The following is a 17,256-nucleotide window of genomic DNA, read 5'->3' as shown; positions in this document are numbered from 1 at the left end:
GATTATGGTCACCAGCTGTTGTCCAGTTATCGAGTGGTTAAACCCAATATGCAAACATGTGGAATTTCCTTAAATCGAACAATATGCTGCAGAATCACAGTCATTTAAAGAACCACCAGGAATCCCAATATTTCCTACACAGCATTAAACTTTTGAAGTTTGAAGAATAATACAGCTGCTCTTGAAGTACTCCATCATCCGCAGTCAATTAAAGCCACATGGAAACAGTTTCCTTGGCCGGAAAGAAAACACACCAGATGACATTTTTTGATGAGCAGAATCACAAACAAACAAATCATATTGGACTGACATAATCACATAATTCACATGCAAATACACACAATACCTAGCTATGCCCCTCCCATTATCTCCTCTCGCCCCTCTGAGTCACTTATCACTGTGATTGGTCACCTGTAAGAAAAGGTTTATGGTGATGACTAGTAGTGGTGAAAATAATCTCTACTTTGTGCAATGATTCTCTGTTAGTTAACAAATCCTCTTTGATGGGATTTTATTGTTTTATCTGGGTTATTTGGTAAGTGGCTGTAAACAAGCTTCTAACAATATAGCCATCTCTCATCCTGTTGGTGAATCAAGTGTTACACGTTTATGAAAATGTCTTAACCCCATCGACTGTTACATCACTCTTTATCAGAGAAACAGTGGCTTCTGGTTGAGAAACATCACAAATTGAAGGGAAAAAAAGGAAATAGAAGAGGTGGTCTTGGTGTGTTGTGTCCAGATGTTCAAGGAAACAAGCATGTGTTCTTGTGTGTGTGTCTCTTTGTGCCTGCATATCTGTGTGCATGTTTGTTGATGTTTAATAGTGTAGATGTGGTGAACCAGCTGAGAAGGAATGTAGAATTTGAAGGCCAAAACACACATCATATGGTTTAAGACAGATTGAGCTATGCCATCTATGCTGCTTAAAATTAACAACTCAGACAGGTTGATGGTGACATCCACAGTGAGCTATCTTTGCTGTAATATTGTTAATCACTCTGCTGTGGGAGTATAAATGAATTCTGATTCTGATAGTCTACATGCAGAATTTCTTTATTTAAGGACGTTTTCAAATTCTAAAACTATATCAGGGGTGCTTTACAAAACACATTTGTTTCTCTATAGCTGTAAATGCACCATAGAGTCAGAAAATACAGCCATGTCAAATGTATCTCTGTAACTACCAATAACTGTAAAGCAGGAGCATGTGAAGAAAGAGCCTTTGGCCTGTATATGCTGATTTGTGGCCGCAGAGGAATTCAAGAAACCAGTAAAAGAATAGGATTTTTGGGAAAAGACAAAAACGAAATGGGCGCCACATGCCTGGATTGATGGCTGGTTTGTGGTTTAACATAAGCAAAACACAAACATAACAAAGGGATTTATAGGTTCCATTTGGTGTGAGAGAAGAAAGTAAAACGCTTATTAAACTAATCTGGAACACATTTGGACATCGTGACTGAATGGTTAGTTTGTCCGTTTTTAGGCACTATACTGACACATGGCTACTGTGTAGTGATCACTTACTACTAGAGCCAAGCAAGATCATGTAGGCCTATACATTATTTCAGGATCTACTGCTTATGTTATGAATCCCATCAGTAAGGCATTTATCTTCTAAAATACGCTTCTGTGTAGCTACTTCTTAAATGTTATCACGTTAATCATATTACTGTTTTTTGTAGTAGCCTACTTAATACTCGTATCCCGATAAATGCGTTAGAGGAAGTTTTAAAAGTATAACACATGCGTGGCATTTGCAGCAGCCCACTTCTCTGAGTATTTCATGGTCGCACATAGGATTACATTTCAGCAGATTACAGGGGGGCGGAGGAGACCAACGTGTGCGCTAAACTGCAGGCGCTCACAGAAATGATCCTGTCCCACTGCGCCTCAGACACAGTGGACTCATCTGAGGATCAAACTGGAGAACTACTGAAACGGAATATTTACCATTTACTATTTCATTTGTATTGTTTGCATTATACGTGCAGCAGCAACTTTTCAACTGCGGAAAAGGAATACCGTAAGTAAGTATTGTTTTCCCTGTATTGTCTGCTAGTAATTACAATTAGACTAGAGAGAAAATATTTCTCATCTTTGCAGGAATTTATTATGTTTGACTTTGTCAACAATTACTTTGTGCTATGTGCGTATAATAATGATATATTAATACGCATATCATTTATAAAATACGAACTTTAATGATGGAGTGATGTAAATGTAGAGAAAACTATCTAAAAAACGTTTCCCAGTTTATTTATTTTTATCTATCTATGTTTGTTTGTTATTTACATTTGGATATACGCTACAACACTGTGCATCTCTCCCAGGTGGTGGTTTTATTAATGTTTAAGGACACAGTCTAGTCCCCTTGTCCGTGCAGCTGAAGCCTCCTCTCCGTGCACAATGCACGTGTGTGGCTGCAGCGCTCCGAACCTGCGGAGGTTTCTGCTGAGGGCTCTGTTCTTCTTGGCTGCTGTGCTGCCGACGAGCGGTGACTGCCCCAAATCATGCGCTTGCAACGTTCCCACTGAAGTGCACTGCACCTTCAGATACCTGACCGCAATACCTGACCACATCCAGCCAGCTGTGGAAAGAATTAACCTCGGGTGAGCTTTCGTTTTCTTTGCAGCTTTTAACAGATTGGAGAAATGCAGATTGCCTACTCTGGGGAAGGACTGATTTTGATGCATGTTTTTAAACTACAGACTGTAAACACAAAGGAACTAGTGTTAGCTACTGCCTTTAGAATTAACTTTTAACACAAGTGTAGTCTAATGCAAATGTCACCACTACTAACAGTAATGCCAGCTTCTCATGACTATATCGTCAGCTTCTGGAAATTGTTACAGCTAAATGGCCCACTTCCTGTAGCCAAGGAATAGCTAAAGTCCTGCCCTGTTATGTGGCCCATTAGCAAACCTTCTATTAGCTGGCCTGCCAAAAAAATGTTTACCCCGGTTGTCTTACAGATACAAAAATATATTTTAAATGGCCTTACCTGCAAGTTTGTGCTTTATTCCTTTCTCCTTTCACCTGTCAAGGAGGAAAACACTTGCAACATTTTAATGTGCACATCACCTGTAGTGACCTTTCATAATTGTAATACAAATCAATAGCTTGCACACTGCAGGGCTCCATTGTTCACTCCAATGTTTATTTCAAGGTGATGTTCCTAACGTTAAACTTGAGGAAAGGTTCAATCAGCCATTTCAACTAAAAACCTGTGAGGAAGTGCAGGACCTGTAACTAAAGTAGCTCCATGCTTTGGTTAAAGGTCTTCTTGGAAAATATATGTTTAAAAGTATATATCAATTATTTTCCTGCAGAAGATATTTGAACTATTACCAGTACCTTTATGATTATAAATGTGATGATAGTTAGAATGAAAAACAATCATTCATAAATAATAGTTCATATAAAACAGGGAGTGATAACAGAACCATTTTTAATTGATAATATTACAAACTGGAATCAGTCATTAGTATAAAACTCATCACTGATTACCAATATGTCAATGGTAAAAGTAATAAATAAACCCAAAGTTATTTCTCTGATTATCCCTTAATGACTGTATGTGCATCTACAGATGGTTTGATTAACATATCCCATACTTTGTTTATCTTTTAGAGCAGCACAGCTTAAACTCAGAAATGTTTCTTGTCAAAAGAAAACATGCATTATGGTGACATAATCAGTAATGTACAAGCATAGCGCTCTCATCTTTAACACTTAAAGTAAATAGTATGTGGTTCATTTGAGGTGATACATTGAAGTATGTCTTTGATTTTCTGTTTTTAGGTACAACAGTATAACTGTCTTAAGGGAAAATGATCTTTCAGGACTTGGAAACTTAGAGTTGTTGATGCTACATAGCAACACTATCCACAGTATTGATGACAGAGCCTTCCAAGACCTCAAGTCCTTACAGGTAAACTCATTTGTTTTTCAGTCCTTTGAGCACACATAATCCTGTCTTGAAATATTGAATTAAAAGTTTTCTGTACCATCAAATAAATGTTGTCTGAAGCCACAAAACATATTTGATAACACAGCTTATAACGTTTCACGTAGTTTTGTTATTTATGTACAAAAACTATAGTTTGTTGCATGTTGCATTTATGAATGACAATAAAGAAAACTGTATAATAGTCAACACTCTTTTTCAATCATGGGTCCACAGGTCCTGAAGGTGTCCTTTAATAAAGTAAAGGAGATCAGGAAAGAGACGTTCAAAGGTCTAGACAGTTTGCTGAGACTCCACATTGACCACAACAACATTGAATTCATCAGCCCAGACGCCTTCTACGGCCTAACCAGACTACAGTTGGTCCATCTGGAGGGTAACCACCTCCAGCAGCTCCACCCAGACACATTCATCACACTGAGACACAGCCAGGTGTTCAAGATATCCTCCATGAGAAACATCCACCTGTCGGATAACCTCCTCACAACTCTGCCTGAGGGTATCTTCTCAGGCTGCAGCGAGTTAGAGAACCTCTTCCTTCATGGCAACCCATGGACATGTGATTGCCGTACGAAGTGGTTCTCAGTCTGGGTGCAAAGGAACACAGGTGAGGAATAAGTGTTTGCTTTATAAAGCAGAGATGTACAGTACGAGCACCCCCTCTTTCATTAGTAAACCATTTTCCCATTCATACATGCAAAATAAAACTTAATCTAAACCTTTTTGAAGCTACATTTTCTAGCAGCTTTGATAAGACACATCTGGTAACAAGTAGCACTTTAATATTATTCTACTGAGACAAAAATTTGTATGTTTTTCTCTTACTATAAATGGTAATAGTGCATGGTATTGTATCCAAAGCACGAAAAAACGAAACACTTAAATCTTATATCTAAAATAATAATTGTCTTTTTCAGGTTCACACGTTTTCATTTTGGTTTAGTTTGCCCATAATTTGGAAAATTGTAAATGTTCTTTTCTTACATGCCAGTAACTAAACACTACAACTCGAATAAAATATTTCCAGGTGTGCTGAAATGCAAGCGAGACAGAAGATATCCCAGAGGCCAGCTGTGTCCTGTTTGTGAAAGTCCTGCCCCTTACCACAACAGGCCTCTATCTCTTCTCACTGATGATGCCTTCACTTGTACCAAACCATGGATCCAACCCCATCTAAAGAAGAAAAACATCAGCCTGGATGAAGGAGACTATACTCCAGTTTCCCCCAAGGACTTCATTGCCCCATTAGGCTCCATACAACTGAAGCTGACTGACCAGTTACACAGTGATGCCAGCTTGTCCTGCACTGTCCAGAGGCCCTCTGCTTTGGAGAACCTGACACAAACCTTAGAGGAGGGGGAGGGGAACAATGCCACCATGCTTACTGCGAGCATAAGTACATATTTGGTGTGTAACATTGACCATGAACACATACAGCAGCTGTGGCAGATGCTGGCCACCTACAGTGACTCTCCCCTAAGACTGGAGAGAGGCTTAATGCTGACGAGAAGCCCAGAAATGGTGTACAGGTATAGTCAGATGAAGAAAACAAATGAGGGAGAGGAAGGAATTTATACAAACATTGAGGCTGAGATTAAAGCCTCACCTGCATGGTTGATGCAGGGAGAGGTGAGCTTCCAGCTGGACCGCACTACTACCACCTTCTCTACTCTGCACATTAAGTACGAGTCTGTGGTCAACCTACGTGTGGAAAACACATCACCTAAGAGGGACCGATATTCCTGGACCATGATCAAGCAAGACAATAAAACACAGACTGAATACACTGTAATTACAGGTAAGAATTTCATGCTAAATAAATTAGCTTTTGTTGATATGACCTTCAATTGATTCTATAATGAAACTGTTACTGATGCATACCTATCTACTGAGCATTTCAAATGGTAAAAAATAACTCCAAAAAGAAAATGTGTTATAGTTGTCCTTTTAAAACATTTATTTGATTTTGATGTACTGTAGGTGGTGTGGTGCAATTGAGCTGTCAAATCCAGGGTGAGCCAAAGCCTTTGTTGGAGTGGATTTTACCAGATGGAAGTAAGGTCAGAGCTCCTTTCTCCAGTGATGACAGGAGGATCATAATCACTGCTGAGGGGAAGCTCACTCTACGGGGTGCAGATGCTTCAGACACTGGTCTCTACCGGTGCATCACCACAAACTACCTGGATGCAGATGTGCTTGTTTTTCGAGTGACAGTCCTGTCCCCCGACGTGGAAGAATCTGATGTTAACGGTGTCCAACTCTCACAGCCACTTGGTGAAAATCTGTTTTTTGACTGTAGCTCCTCAGGAAGTCCTGAGGCGTCGCTCCAATGGATACTCCCTGACCACTCAGTAGTGGGCAGTTCTCATGGGAACAGAAAAGTGTATGATAATGGAACCTTGCTGGTTAATGGTCTCACAGCAAGGGACAGTGGATTTTACAGATGTTTAGTTTCGAATCACCTCGGATTTGATCTGCTCGTGTCTCAGGTGACAGTGACTGGAGAAACATCTGAAAGGGTGACAGTTTTGGACAGTGAAGGATCCGGGCTGGAAATGGAGGACAAGGTTTACCTTAGCCTAACTGAAAACACAGACACTCTCAATGAGATCCCCTCCTCCAGTCCCTCGGACGGAACAAGTCAGGAATCCAGGACCATTACCTCAGATCGGCCTTACCCCAGACTCAGGTCACAGGTTAGGGTAGGTGCTGGAGGTAGACTCGGAAAGAAAAGGAAGGGCCCAGTCAGCAACAGACGCATCTGGAGTAATAGGGTGTTTGATAAATCTTCCAGGAAAGTGGATCCGCAGAAATTTGCTGAATTTATGAAAAAGGCTCAAGATGGTTTGCGAATAAAGGCTGGCGCAGAGGAAGAGGGGATACAATACTATCACTTGAATACCATCATATCTGGTGATGGTGAAATTGGCTCTGGTGAGGCTCATAGTGAAACTCATCTGCCAAGAATAGTCAAAGCAACCACAGAAAATCCACAAAAGGGTATGATGATTGGACAAGTGAACAGGCTTCCTGAAACTATAACAACTACTCATGCAGGTCAGGATAGTAATGGAGCAACAATGGAGGCACATCAAACATTTGGCATGGAAACCACAGTCAATAATCTTATCGATTCAAGTCACGTGACAGAAAACACAAACACACTTACAACAAAGTCCTATATGCAGTCAGATTCGACACCAATCAAGTCCACATTTACACACAATCCATCAGGAAAAAGGGACACACAGAGTGACGCAGCAACACCACATAGCACAATTTTACTCAACACAGGGCTTTCAAGTTTTGATGACACCACAGATTTTTATGCTAAGGAAAGTACTTCCAAGCCAGGCTCAAACAGGCACCCTGTCACACTCCAACTTACTGTGACTGACACGTCCCAAGAAACACAGCTCCAGTTCTCAGGAGCACAACCTGCAGAGTCAGAGACGTCAACTGGGACGTCGCTTTCATTTACCACGGACCCTCATGTTACTCCCATGATGGATGGTCCAGGACCATTGGAGCTCATTGTTCACACATCTACAGACCCAGAAAGCCAGACAACATTCACAGCCGTCAGCACCACAGAGAGACATCAAGATGAGATAACCTTCCACACTACCCAAACCATCAAATCCCCCCGTCTGCCGCCCGGATCAACCATCATCTCCCGTCAGCAAATTCAAATCATCCCAAACAAGAACAGCAGAGGTGGGGGGCGCAGGAGAACCTTTCATGGCCGCCGGAGGGTCATTAAACCAAATAGGATCACTGACATACAGTCCTTCATCAATAAAGTGAAACAACCCTCAGTAAAGAAGGAAGGGAAGTCCACAGTGCCATATAGAATTGAACTGACCACAGGTGAGGAACCTTGTTTTGTGAATTGTCATCATTCACTTTATGCTTTTTTCTTTAGTGTATACTTCTTGAGCTAATCTTTTGTATATATTTCTTGTCTTTTCATGTTTTCTTCATTTTGCCCTCAGCGTGTGACTGGGATGAAGACAAAAAGAAGACCGAAACCACTGATTTGCAGATGGTTACACCAACAGCTCCATCTGATTCATCTTTACACAGGACAGAGAGACCTTCCTCTGCAGCTTCTACCACAAACTATTACATTACTTCAAATTCTCCATTCACCCACACTGAGTCTAAGTCAGAAGTTTCTAGTGGTTACATAACCTCTGCTGATGCCCCTGAGTTTGACCCTACAATAGATCCATTTTTTACCACAAATGAGGAAGAGTCAATCTCCAGCACAACCACTACTACAATCGCCTCAAATGTTATCCGTGGAAGAATTCCATGGAACAGGGTGTTTGGAGGCAGAGAGAGGGAAAATATACATGGCAGGCTTAAGAAGCCACTTAACACCCAAAAAACAATAACTACAGTTGACACTACAACAGTGACGCCAACCACGACCCCTGCTGCTCTGCCGACCACTACTGCAAACTTCCTATCAGACCCTGAGACTGAGTCCCCACCCAGACACGCAGAAGGCAAAAAGGGCTCATTAGATGATGACTATGGAGATTTAACCTCTGCAGTCTTTGAATTAACAACACTGCAACCTAGCTTTCACCATCTAACCACTCCCAGCACACATTATACCTCCAAGTCTGCCACCACTGCTGAAACACTACCTAAATCACAGACTCTACCTTCCCCCCCTCCTGTCAAACCACCTTTACTTGAAAATACTGATGAAGACTTATCATCTGGGTCTGGGGGACTTCCTGATAATTTGGTTGTATTCAGACAGACGCCTGGTGGGACAAGAAGACAAAAAGGTCGTAGAAGGAGGCCATTCAGGGGCAGGAGGCCCTTCAAGAAACCTGCAATCACTAAATTAAACCCTACTAGCACAACTGAGGCTTTAATTACAACTTTGGAAACTACAATGGAGACAACCACACTGCCACAACATACTTTTTCACCTTACAACCCCCTTTATACACCATCTAGGAAAGAGGACAGAGCTCCAGTAGTTATTTCTGCTTACCAAACATCAAAGGAGGAGACTGACTTAAATGAGGAATTTGATTGGAGCACATCTAGCAGTTTATCTGCCTTTACTACAACCAAGGCACCCTTGATCCCTTCAACTGCATTAACCCCTACCACCTCATTCATGCCAATTACCACAAAAAAATGGCCCTACACAACCGCTCGGACCAAAGTGCAGAGAACACCAATACAGAGTAACACTGGTCACGCCACTCTTAGACCACCAGTGAGGAAAATAAGACCAACTGTGCTGAGTAGTGGTGCCAGTGACATTGCCGATAAAGAACTTAATGCAATGACCATCCTGACAGATGAACAGGGACCAAACAACAACAAAGGCCCACACTATGACATCTCGAGTGCTCATGATCGTGTCACTGGCAATGAAGCTACACGTACCAATACTGCTGGCTTTGAACCCACTACAAATATTATGACCAACAAACCTAAGATAGTTGGGGGCAATGCAGCTAGCTTCACCGTGTTATCCAACTCTGATGCTTTCCTGCCATGTGAGGCGGTTGGAAATCCTGAGCCAGCTATAACTTGGAAACGCTTCTCCTCAACCACAGGTACTGTACATATGCAATTTAATTAATGGAAGGTGAAAACGTCATTTAAATGTGAAATGTGAAAACAACAAAAAAAGCGAAATGAACAAAAAAAACATACTGAAGTAAAAACAAATCATAAAAGGGAAGGTAGTTTTAAGATGCTCCCCTAAAGAGGTTCTATAGGTTTTTGTGTGTTTTGAATTTGTATCTATTTAATTAATGGTGCAACAATTTAAATTACATTTGTTTATGAAATGGTATGTTTTCATGTTGCTTAGAATAACATATTGTTCTCTCTCCTTCAGGAAACATCGTTACTGTTAAGGGGAAGATGGGCAAGTTTGAGGTATTGAGCAATGGTACGCTGTTTATCCAGAATGCCAACATTAAGGATCGTGGCCAGTACATCTGTTTAGCTGAGAATGAGTATGGATCAGATAAACTTTTTGTTACCCTGTCTGTGGTGGCCTACCCCTCACGCATCCTGGAGCCAAAAATACGTGAGATAAAGTCTCATGCAGGAAACACTGTTGAAATGAAATGTAGAGCAGAGGGTCGCCCCCTACCCATGTTGTCCTGGATCTTGGCCAACCGAACCCAGGTCAAAGGTCAAAACACAGAGAAGGGAAGGGTATCAGTGTCTGCTGACGGGACTCTGGTCATTGAGGAGGTGTCTGTTTATGACAGAGGTCATTATAAATGTATTGCCAGTAACCCAGCTGGGGCTGATACTGCTACAGTCCGTCTGCAGGTGGTGGCATCTCCCCCAGGTATTGTTGAGGAGAAACGGCAGCAGGTAAAAGTAGGTGTAAACCAACATTTGTGGCTACCATGTACTGGCCAAGGCAGCCCTCAACCTGCTATCCACTGGGTCCTCAATGATGGCTCCATGGTACAATCTAACAGACCTGCCTCAAGGATATCAGTGTATGTAAATGGAACCCTACACATCAAGGATGTGACTCCAAAAGACAGTGGCAAGTTTGAATGTATTGCTACCAGTTCTACCGGCTCAGAGAAGAGGGTTGTGACCCTGACAGTAGAGAGGCAAGAGTCTGCACCTCAAATAGTGGAGACATCCCAGCGTGTGACTGTGTTGTTCTTTGAGGACCAGCTGAGACTGAACTGTTCAGCAACAGGAGACCCCAAACCCCAAATCCTATGGAGACTGCCTTCTAAAGCTATAGTGGACCAGGAGCACAGGTAAAAGAAAAATCCTCGATCAGTGGCAGTAAAGCACAGAAGAATAGCATTTACAGCAAACTTATAACTAAAAGCTAAAAGAGACATAACTAACATTTTGGATCCCTCATTTCAAAACAGGCTTATTGTTTTTGGATATACTTCTGTGCTACAGGATTAAGTCATTATTCCACTTTGGTATTGACTCTTGGTTTATCCCCCTAACATAGAGAACAGATTTTATTTTGTTCTCATGGCTTTGTAATTATTTTGAGGTGGTAACAACAAACATAGACATGTTAAATCTTTGCAAGCATAATTCATTTAAGTATAGCCAGGAATGAAAGTTTACTGATACTGTTTTGTAATAAAAATGCCTCTTTTATTGCAGAAAAGATACCCACACTGTGACAAAAGTATGTGTAATTTGTGCTTGCCATGCACTGTGGTGATTGGTGCTTGCTTGTATTAAATTAGGTTTTATTCTTTCCTCCCCTTGTACTAAGTCTGTCTATTTTATGTCATTTGTTTTTTCAGAATGGGCAGTAGAATTCAGGTCCTGGATAATGGTACTCTTATTGTGACCGCTATGAGTGATAAAGATGCTGGAGACTATCTCTGTGTGGCACGAAACAAGATTGGTGATGATCTCCATCTTATGAAGGTCAGTGTGTCAATGAAGGCAGCCAAGATAGAGCCGAAGCACTATGGAAAGAAGAAGGTACCCTTCGGTAATGACTTTAAGGTTGACTGTAAAGCATCAGGAGCACCAAAGCCAGAGATCTCCTGGGGTCTACCAGACGGTACAGTGGTCAACAGCGCTCTTCAATCTGATGCTAGCAGTGGACAAGGAAGAGCACGGCGCTATACACTTTTTGACAATGGAACTCTCTACCTAAACCAGGTATGCAATAACATGTGATGTTACATTTTGATTAAAACAAATATCCAAAAGATTGACATCGCTTTGTTGTGCTATTCCAGGTCAGTATGTCAGAAGAAGGGGACTACACATGCTATGCTGAGAACCAGGTGGGTAAGGATGAGATGCATTTACATATAACCGTGGTGACTGCTGCCCCAAGGATACGTTCAACTGGCCAGACATATGCAAGAGTGAAGCCTGGAGGGAACATCCGCTTTGACTGTGAAGCACTTGGGGAGCCCAAACCCAAAATCCTGTGGATGTTGCCCACCAACGATGTCATTGCAGCATCTAATGAACGCTACCTCATGCATGTCAATGGCTCGCTGGATATTAGGGATGTGAAGCTTATTGATGTTGGAGAGTATATCTGTATGGCTCGAAACCCTGCTGGAGAAAATAGAAAAGTCTACAAGCTTGATATGGAAGGAAATCCACCAGTCATTAATGGCTACCGGCAGAACAGAACAGTAATCAAAGATGTCGCTGCCAAATACTCCAGGAAATTAATAGACTGTAATGCTGATGGCGATCCTATGCCTAGTATCACTTGGATTATGCCTGATAACATCTTTATAAAAGCACCATACTTTGGCAGCAGGATTAATGTCCACCATAATGGGACATTAGAGATTCGTAATGTGCGGCCAACTGATACAGCTGAGTTCATCTGCATGGCCAGGAATGATGGAGGAGAGGCAGTAATGGTGGTGCAGCTCGAGGTGAGCAGTATTCTCAGGAGGCCAATCTTCAAAAACCCTTTCAACGAACGTGTTGTGTCTCGCATTGGGAAAACCACAGTGCTAAACTGTTCTGCTGGTGGGTACCCAATGCCAGAGATCAGTTGGACTTTGCCAAATGGAACACGGTTGACTAGTGGCCATCCCCTAGTTAAAAATGGGACTTTAGTCATCTACAACCCTAGCAAAGAGAATGCGGGGAAGTACCGCTGTGGTGCAAAGAATTTCATGGGCTACATAGAGAAACTAATTATTTTGGATGTTGGGCAGCCTCACATCCTTACAAGACCTAGAGGCGTAATACGCAGTGCTGCTGGAGAACCTCTTTTAATTCATTGTCTTTCTGATGGGAATCCAAGACCACACATTTACTGGACCATTCCTGGTGGCCACATTCTTACTCAGCCTCAAGTCTCTGGGCGCTTCCAGGTACTACAGAATGGTACTTTGATTGTTCAGGATACAACTATCCACGACCAAGGGAACTACATCTGCAGGGCTCGGAGCAGTGCTGGGGAGGCTGTGCTCACTGTTCCTGTTATCATCATCGCCTACCCTCCGCGGATCACAACAGGTCCACCGCCCATTGTGAGGGGAGTGACCGGGATACCTATTCAGCTCAACTGTGCCGCCATTGGGATCCCCAAACCAGAGATAATCTGGGAGTTGCCCGATCATTCAGTTCTGTCAGCGGCAGACCAGGGTCGGCCCATGGGTAGCGAACTGCTCCACCCTCAGGGCACACTTATTATTCAGAGGCCCAAAGCCTCAGACTCTGGCACATACAAGTGCCAGGCCAAGAACCTCCTGGGTACAGACTCCAAGGTCACATATGTGCGAATATTGTGAGAAAAAGACAATACCAATGGAGGACTATGGCACGACCAAGAGTAAACATCAACAGACACTTGTGCAACGTTTCACATGTGGATTAAAGATGATTAAGGCTTCAGGAACATTGTTAAAAAAAGTGACTAATTTGGATCAATACAATTAACAGAACAGAAACTAAGCAGAGATTTTATAGGAAAAAAAACGTGCTTTTTGTGAAAAGCCAGGGAAGTTGTTGTTTTAACTTTGGATCTGGAAAACCATAGGTGGTTCTCATTTGGGGTGGTTCTCATGGGAGCAAAACAGGCAGTGAATGAGTCGACCTTAAAGTGACTTCTCTGACCAGGCATTGCTGGCTGCGCATGGGGATACTATTACAATACATACAGGGAGAGAGAAAAAAGTGTGTAAGAGATTGATGGAAAGAAATAATTATCCCAAGAGGCTTTTTATTCCCTTCAGATATTGGCCAGATGTCATTGTTGTCACGACACATGATTTGTTGTTTAGCATCAAATGAAAAAGACAGGCAGAGTACTGTATATGGTAAAGCATCTTTCGAGAGCTATTCAGATGTTACAGTGGAAGTAAACAGATTTGTTGAACAGGAGGCTTGTTTTACACTGGATACATAGTATCTGCATGGACCTTTATAACACCTGATTTCTGTATTATACTTTTTGATGACAGGTTTAAGACAGATGTATTATGTTTATTCACAGTGCAGTGTATTGGTCAAAAACACACTTTCCTATCAATGTATTGTGTTGTACACAAGAATATACAGTAATGTTATACATTATGCTCATTTGTAATAATACAGTATATGTACCTATTTGTAGTATCTACTTTAACAGTATGAGAGACAAAATAAAATTCTAAAGAAAACATGGTTCATGTCTTTTTTATGTTTTATTTAATTATTTGATAAACCAACATTGTTTTCAATAAAGCATGCATCATATGAAACATCACTGTTAAAAGTTCACATAACTGGCTCTTAGTGCTTGTATGCCATTAACATTGCAGTTGTAATGAAGGTCATTAGGATAATCCAGTTGTACTTCACCCTACAAGAAGAAGGTCATGGCTCTGGTAGCAGTAGAAACCTTCCAGACACAAACACTTCTAACTCCCCAGCTGTTAAAATAGTTATTCACCCAGCTCTTCAATCTGCAAGACCTACAGGGGAGTCTTTTAATTTTTATGACTAAGTGTTGATTTTACTACCCTCCAACAAATTAAAAAGAGAAATAATGGAAATGTTTGAGACAGAAAGGGGGAAAAGGGATGTACTCCTTTTTTGAAACTCATATTTTGAGAAAAGATAGAAATACATTACATGCAGCACAACAACTAAAACAATGACATTTGGTGAGAGTGAGATGCTTTACTATATAGCAATGATCTAACTACTAAAGTCCTTTTTAAAGGCATTACATGCGACAAATGCACTCCTATGCCTTAAAGGAAACAACTGGAACCCATTTCTCAGTAAATTGCCCCAATTGGTAATCTCCTGTAATAATGCTCATTTAAATGATGCAATAACTTCCTTTTTGCAAAGCCTCATAAATCAAGAAAACAAGAGAGAAAACAAAACAAACAAACAAGATAATTAATCAATTCTGTGTCCCATAAAAAAATCATCGGTTCAAATATAAAATCTAATCTAAGCTTTTAAATCTATTAATTGTACTGAATGTTGTCGAGATTTATATAAATATTAAATTCAATTCTATAAACAATCTTTTTATATTTGGTTCGTGCCATATTGCACATGTTTCTGACAAGGGTTTGTTACAGTCTTTTTACGATGCCGGAGTATAAAGCACAGTTTTAATCATCAAACAGGAAGTAATTAGTTCAAAGTGGCTCCATATACCTAACAGCTACATTGTCATTAAAAGGTGAAGGGCAGTCGTCAGTCCTAAGGTGTATATTTTCCAATAAATCTATTTTTGAGATTTTCTCCAAAGTTTCGAGCCAGTCTACAGTAGTGTGATATGGCCGACACAGACATGGGGAGAAAATGAATTTTCTTTCACAAACTTAGGAATGTAGACTTACTTGCTCCATGATTTAAGAGAACACTGATTTTATAATGGAGATGTGTGGCAACCACACACAAATAACACTAATGTTTAATTACCACTATATTATTTATGGCTCTTCAATCTGAAAGACAGTTAATTCTTCACATCATTCATCCTTTGTGGATGGTGAGTTTATTTGTTCAGTTCTGGTTTTGCAGTTCATGTTTGGATAATGTCCACTAACTTGGATATTTATGAGGATTTGTACGTTTCTCCCATTTGCTCCTGTCCCCTTGGGTCTTTAAAGTAAAAGAGTTACAGTTCAACACATATTATTTAAAATATGGTTTTATAAGAGGATGCTGAAAGGAATGGTGTTTTTTTTGTATGAAGGTCCCCTTTACCAGGTCAAATAAGCTGTTCTCCTGAACCTAATTTCTGGTCTGGTCGCAGCTGTTAAAGTGAGACATGGTAATATTAAGAGCTGTACTACCACGGCCCTTTCACAAGATGAATAAACAAAACCTGTTTTTACACCATGAGGTAGTTAAAACTGTGGCCACTCCTTGGCCACCTCAAAGATTGTGGAAAAACAGACAAAATGTGCACATGATCAAATGCCTTCTTGCTGCAAATATTGTCCTCATTACCTCACAGTTCACTCTCCAAGGGACAGAGATCAAATTGAGCAATATTTCCTGGAGGCAGCTCGTTGATTTTCACATGTAATTACCTATATTTTGCCAACTTTAGACCACCTTTACCTTTACCTCCAAAACGTTTCTACTATTTGTCAAACTGCAGGGAAAAATTAACAATAGATGCTTTGTTCAACCAGCAATTCCTGCCTGAGTACTCTCCATGTTTCCATCCAACAGCAAAGCTGTCCATCTCCACTCCAGGAACCAATGTGAGGCCACATCTGTATAGTCACTCAAGTCAGTGATTCTAGTCAAATATATTCTCAATTTCTTTTGTGATTTTTATATATCTATTTATATTTATTTTATCTTATACATGTTACTCATTCAAGGCCCCTATTTCTCAGTTGGAATTGAATTAGTTCTCAATATGATACTTAACCGTCAAGATTGATAGTGATATTGAAATGTAGGAATTCTACTTAAATTGAATGTGCAATGTATGTTTTCATATATCTGGTTTAGAGTAATGCCTGAATTAATTATGACAAACTGAGGAAGATTTAGAGTTATGTGAGAAAAGTGACGATAAAGTCGGTAGACGAGAAAAACAAGAGAAGGGTGAGATGTATTTCTCTCTGTGGTAGGAATTCCATACTTAAAGTTGAACATGGAAACTGAGATCTCAAGGGAGGATGCCTGGGAGCTCAGCAGTCTGAGACAGTACCTCTCTGTAAGCTCAGCGAGTCTGTCTTATTATTTTTGATGCTGCAAACTTGGCAACTAGTAAAATCCTCCAGAAAATGAAGTGAAGCACTTACTTCATTTTTGCTGCAATCCAAGCTTATGTCTGGGAAGCTATTTTCAAATAACCTAAGTGGGTTTTCCGTTACACCCCGGGTCTTGCTGATGCACACACACATTTGCTTGTACAGTATATCGGCATCTCCTTAAGTACCTCTGGTGTTGTTGGAATTTCACACCAGCTTTTCAGAATCCACACACCCACCTTCTGACCACAAGTAAGAAAGATTCATCTTTGCACCTCTCTCCCAGGTAGGATGTGTCATGCTGTGATATTGGTTCCAAGTTTCTCAAACCCTTTCTTCCCCAGAGAAGACGCTGTTTTACCAATAGCATAACACGTATAGAAAATATATAAAACATAAAACATATAAAACATATAAGAAAGGTAAAGGAAAGTTTCAGGTGTAATTTTTCAACTTGAATGAGAGCCCTCAAGGTTTTTGTCTTCTACACATATTCCCTGTTAGTGTCAAAAGTGAGCCTTAAGGAGCCAGGTATAAGGACAAAGGCGTGATCATAAATCAAACCAATTGTAACCATAAATT

At 40.7% G+C, this 17,256-nt stretch overlaps 1 protein-coding gene across 1 annotated transcript; it reads left to right on the top strand.

The window, feature by feature from the left end:
- The first annotated feature begins 1,869 nt into the window (after positions 1 to 1,869).
- igsf10 (immunoglobulin superfamily, member 10) lies at positions 1,870 to 13,395 on the top strand. Its single transcript, XM_010781578.1, has 12 exons — positions 1,870 to 2,033; positions 2,337 to 2,615; positions 3,808 to 3,937; positions 4,190 to 4,580; positions 5,001 to 5,771; positions 5,954 to 6,907; positions 7,382 to 7,843; positions 7,969 to 8,140; positions 8,954 to 9,572; positions 9,875 to 10,752; positions 11,269 to 11,635; positions 11,716 to 13,395. Exons 2-12 carry the CDS (start codon positions 2,413 to 2,415, stop codon positions 13,243 to 13,245), a joined length of 6,477 nt encoding a protein of 2,158 aa, XP_010779880.1. The 5' UTR covers positions 1,870 to 2,033; positions 2,337 to 2,412; the 3' UTR covers positions 13,246 to 13,395.
- The last annotated feature ends 3,861 nt before the right edge of the window (positions 13,396 to 17,256 follow it).

The sequence above is a fragment of the Notothenia coriiceps genome, unplaced genomic scaffold, assembly GCF_000735185.1.
Source record: "Notothenia coriiceps isolate Sejong01 unplaced genomic scaffold, NC01 NC01_scaffold00023367, whole genome shotgun sequence".
NCBI classification, from domain to species: domain Eukaryota; kingdom Metazoa; phylum Chordata; class Actinopteri; order Perciformes; family Nototheniidae; genus Notothenia; species Notothenia coriiceps.
The sequence above is the reverse complement of the archived record's forward strand: the minus strand, read 5'-3'. Positions and strand labels throughout refer to the sequence as shown.

Coding starts and splice junctions, on each gene's coding strand:
- igsf10 (XM_010781578.1), top strand. CDS start 2,413: ATGCACGTGTGTGGCTGCAGCGCTCCGAACCTGCGGAGGTTTCTGCTG. Junction 6,908..7,381: donor TGATGGTGAAATTGGCTCTG/GTGAGGCTCATA, acceptor ACACGTCCCAAG/AAACACAGCTCCAGTTCTCA. Junction 9,573..9,874: donor TCTCCTCAACCACAGGTACT/GTACATATGCAA, acceptor GTTACTGTTAAG/GGGAAGATGGGCAAGTTTGA.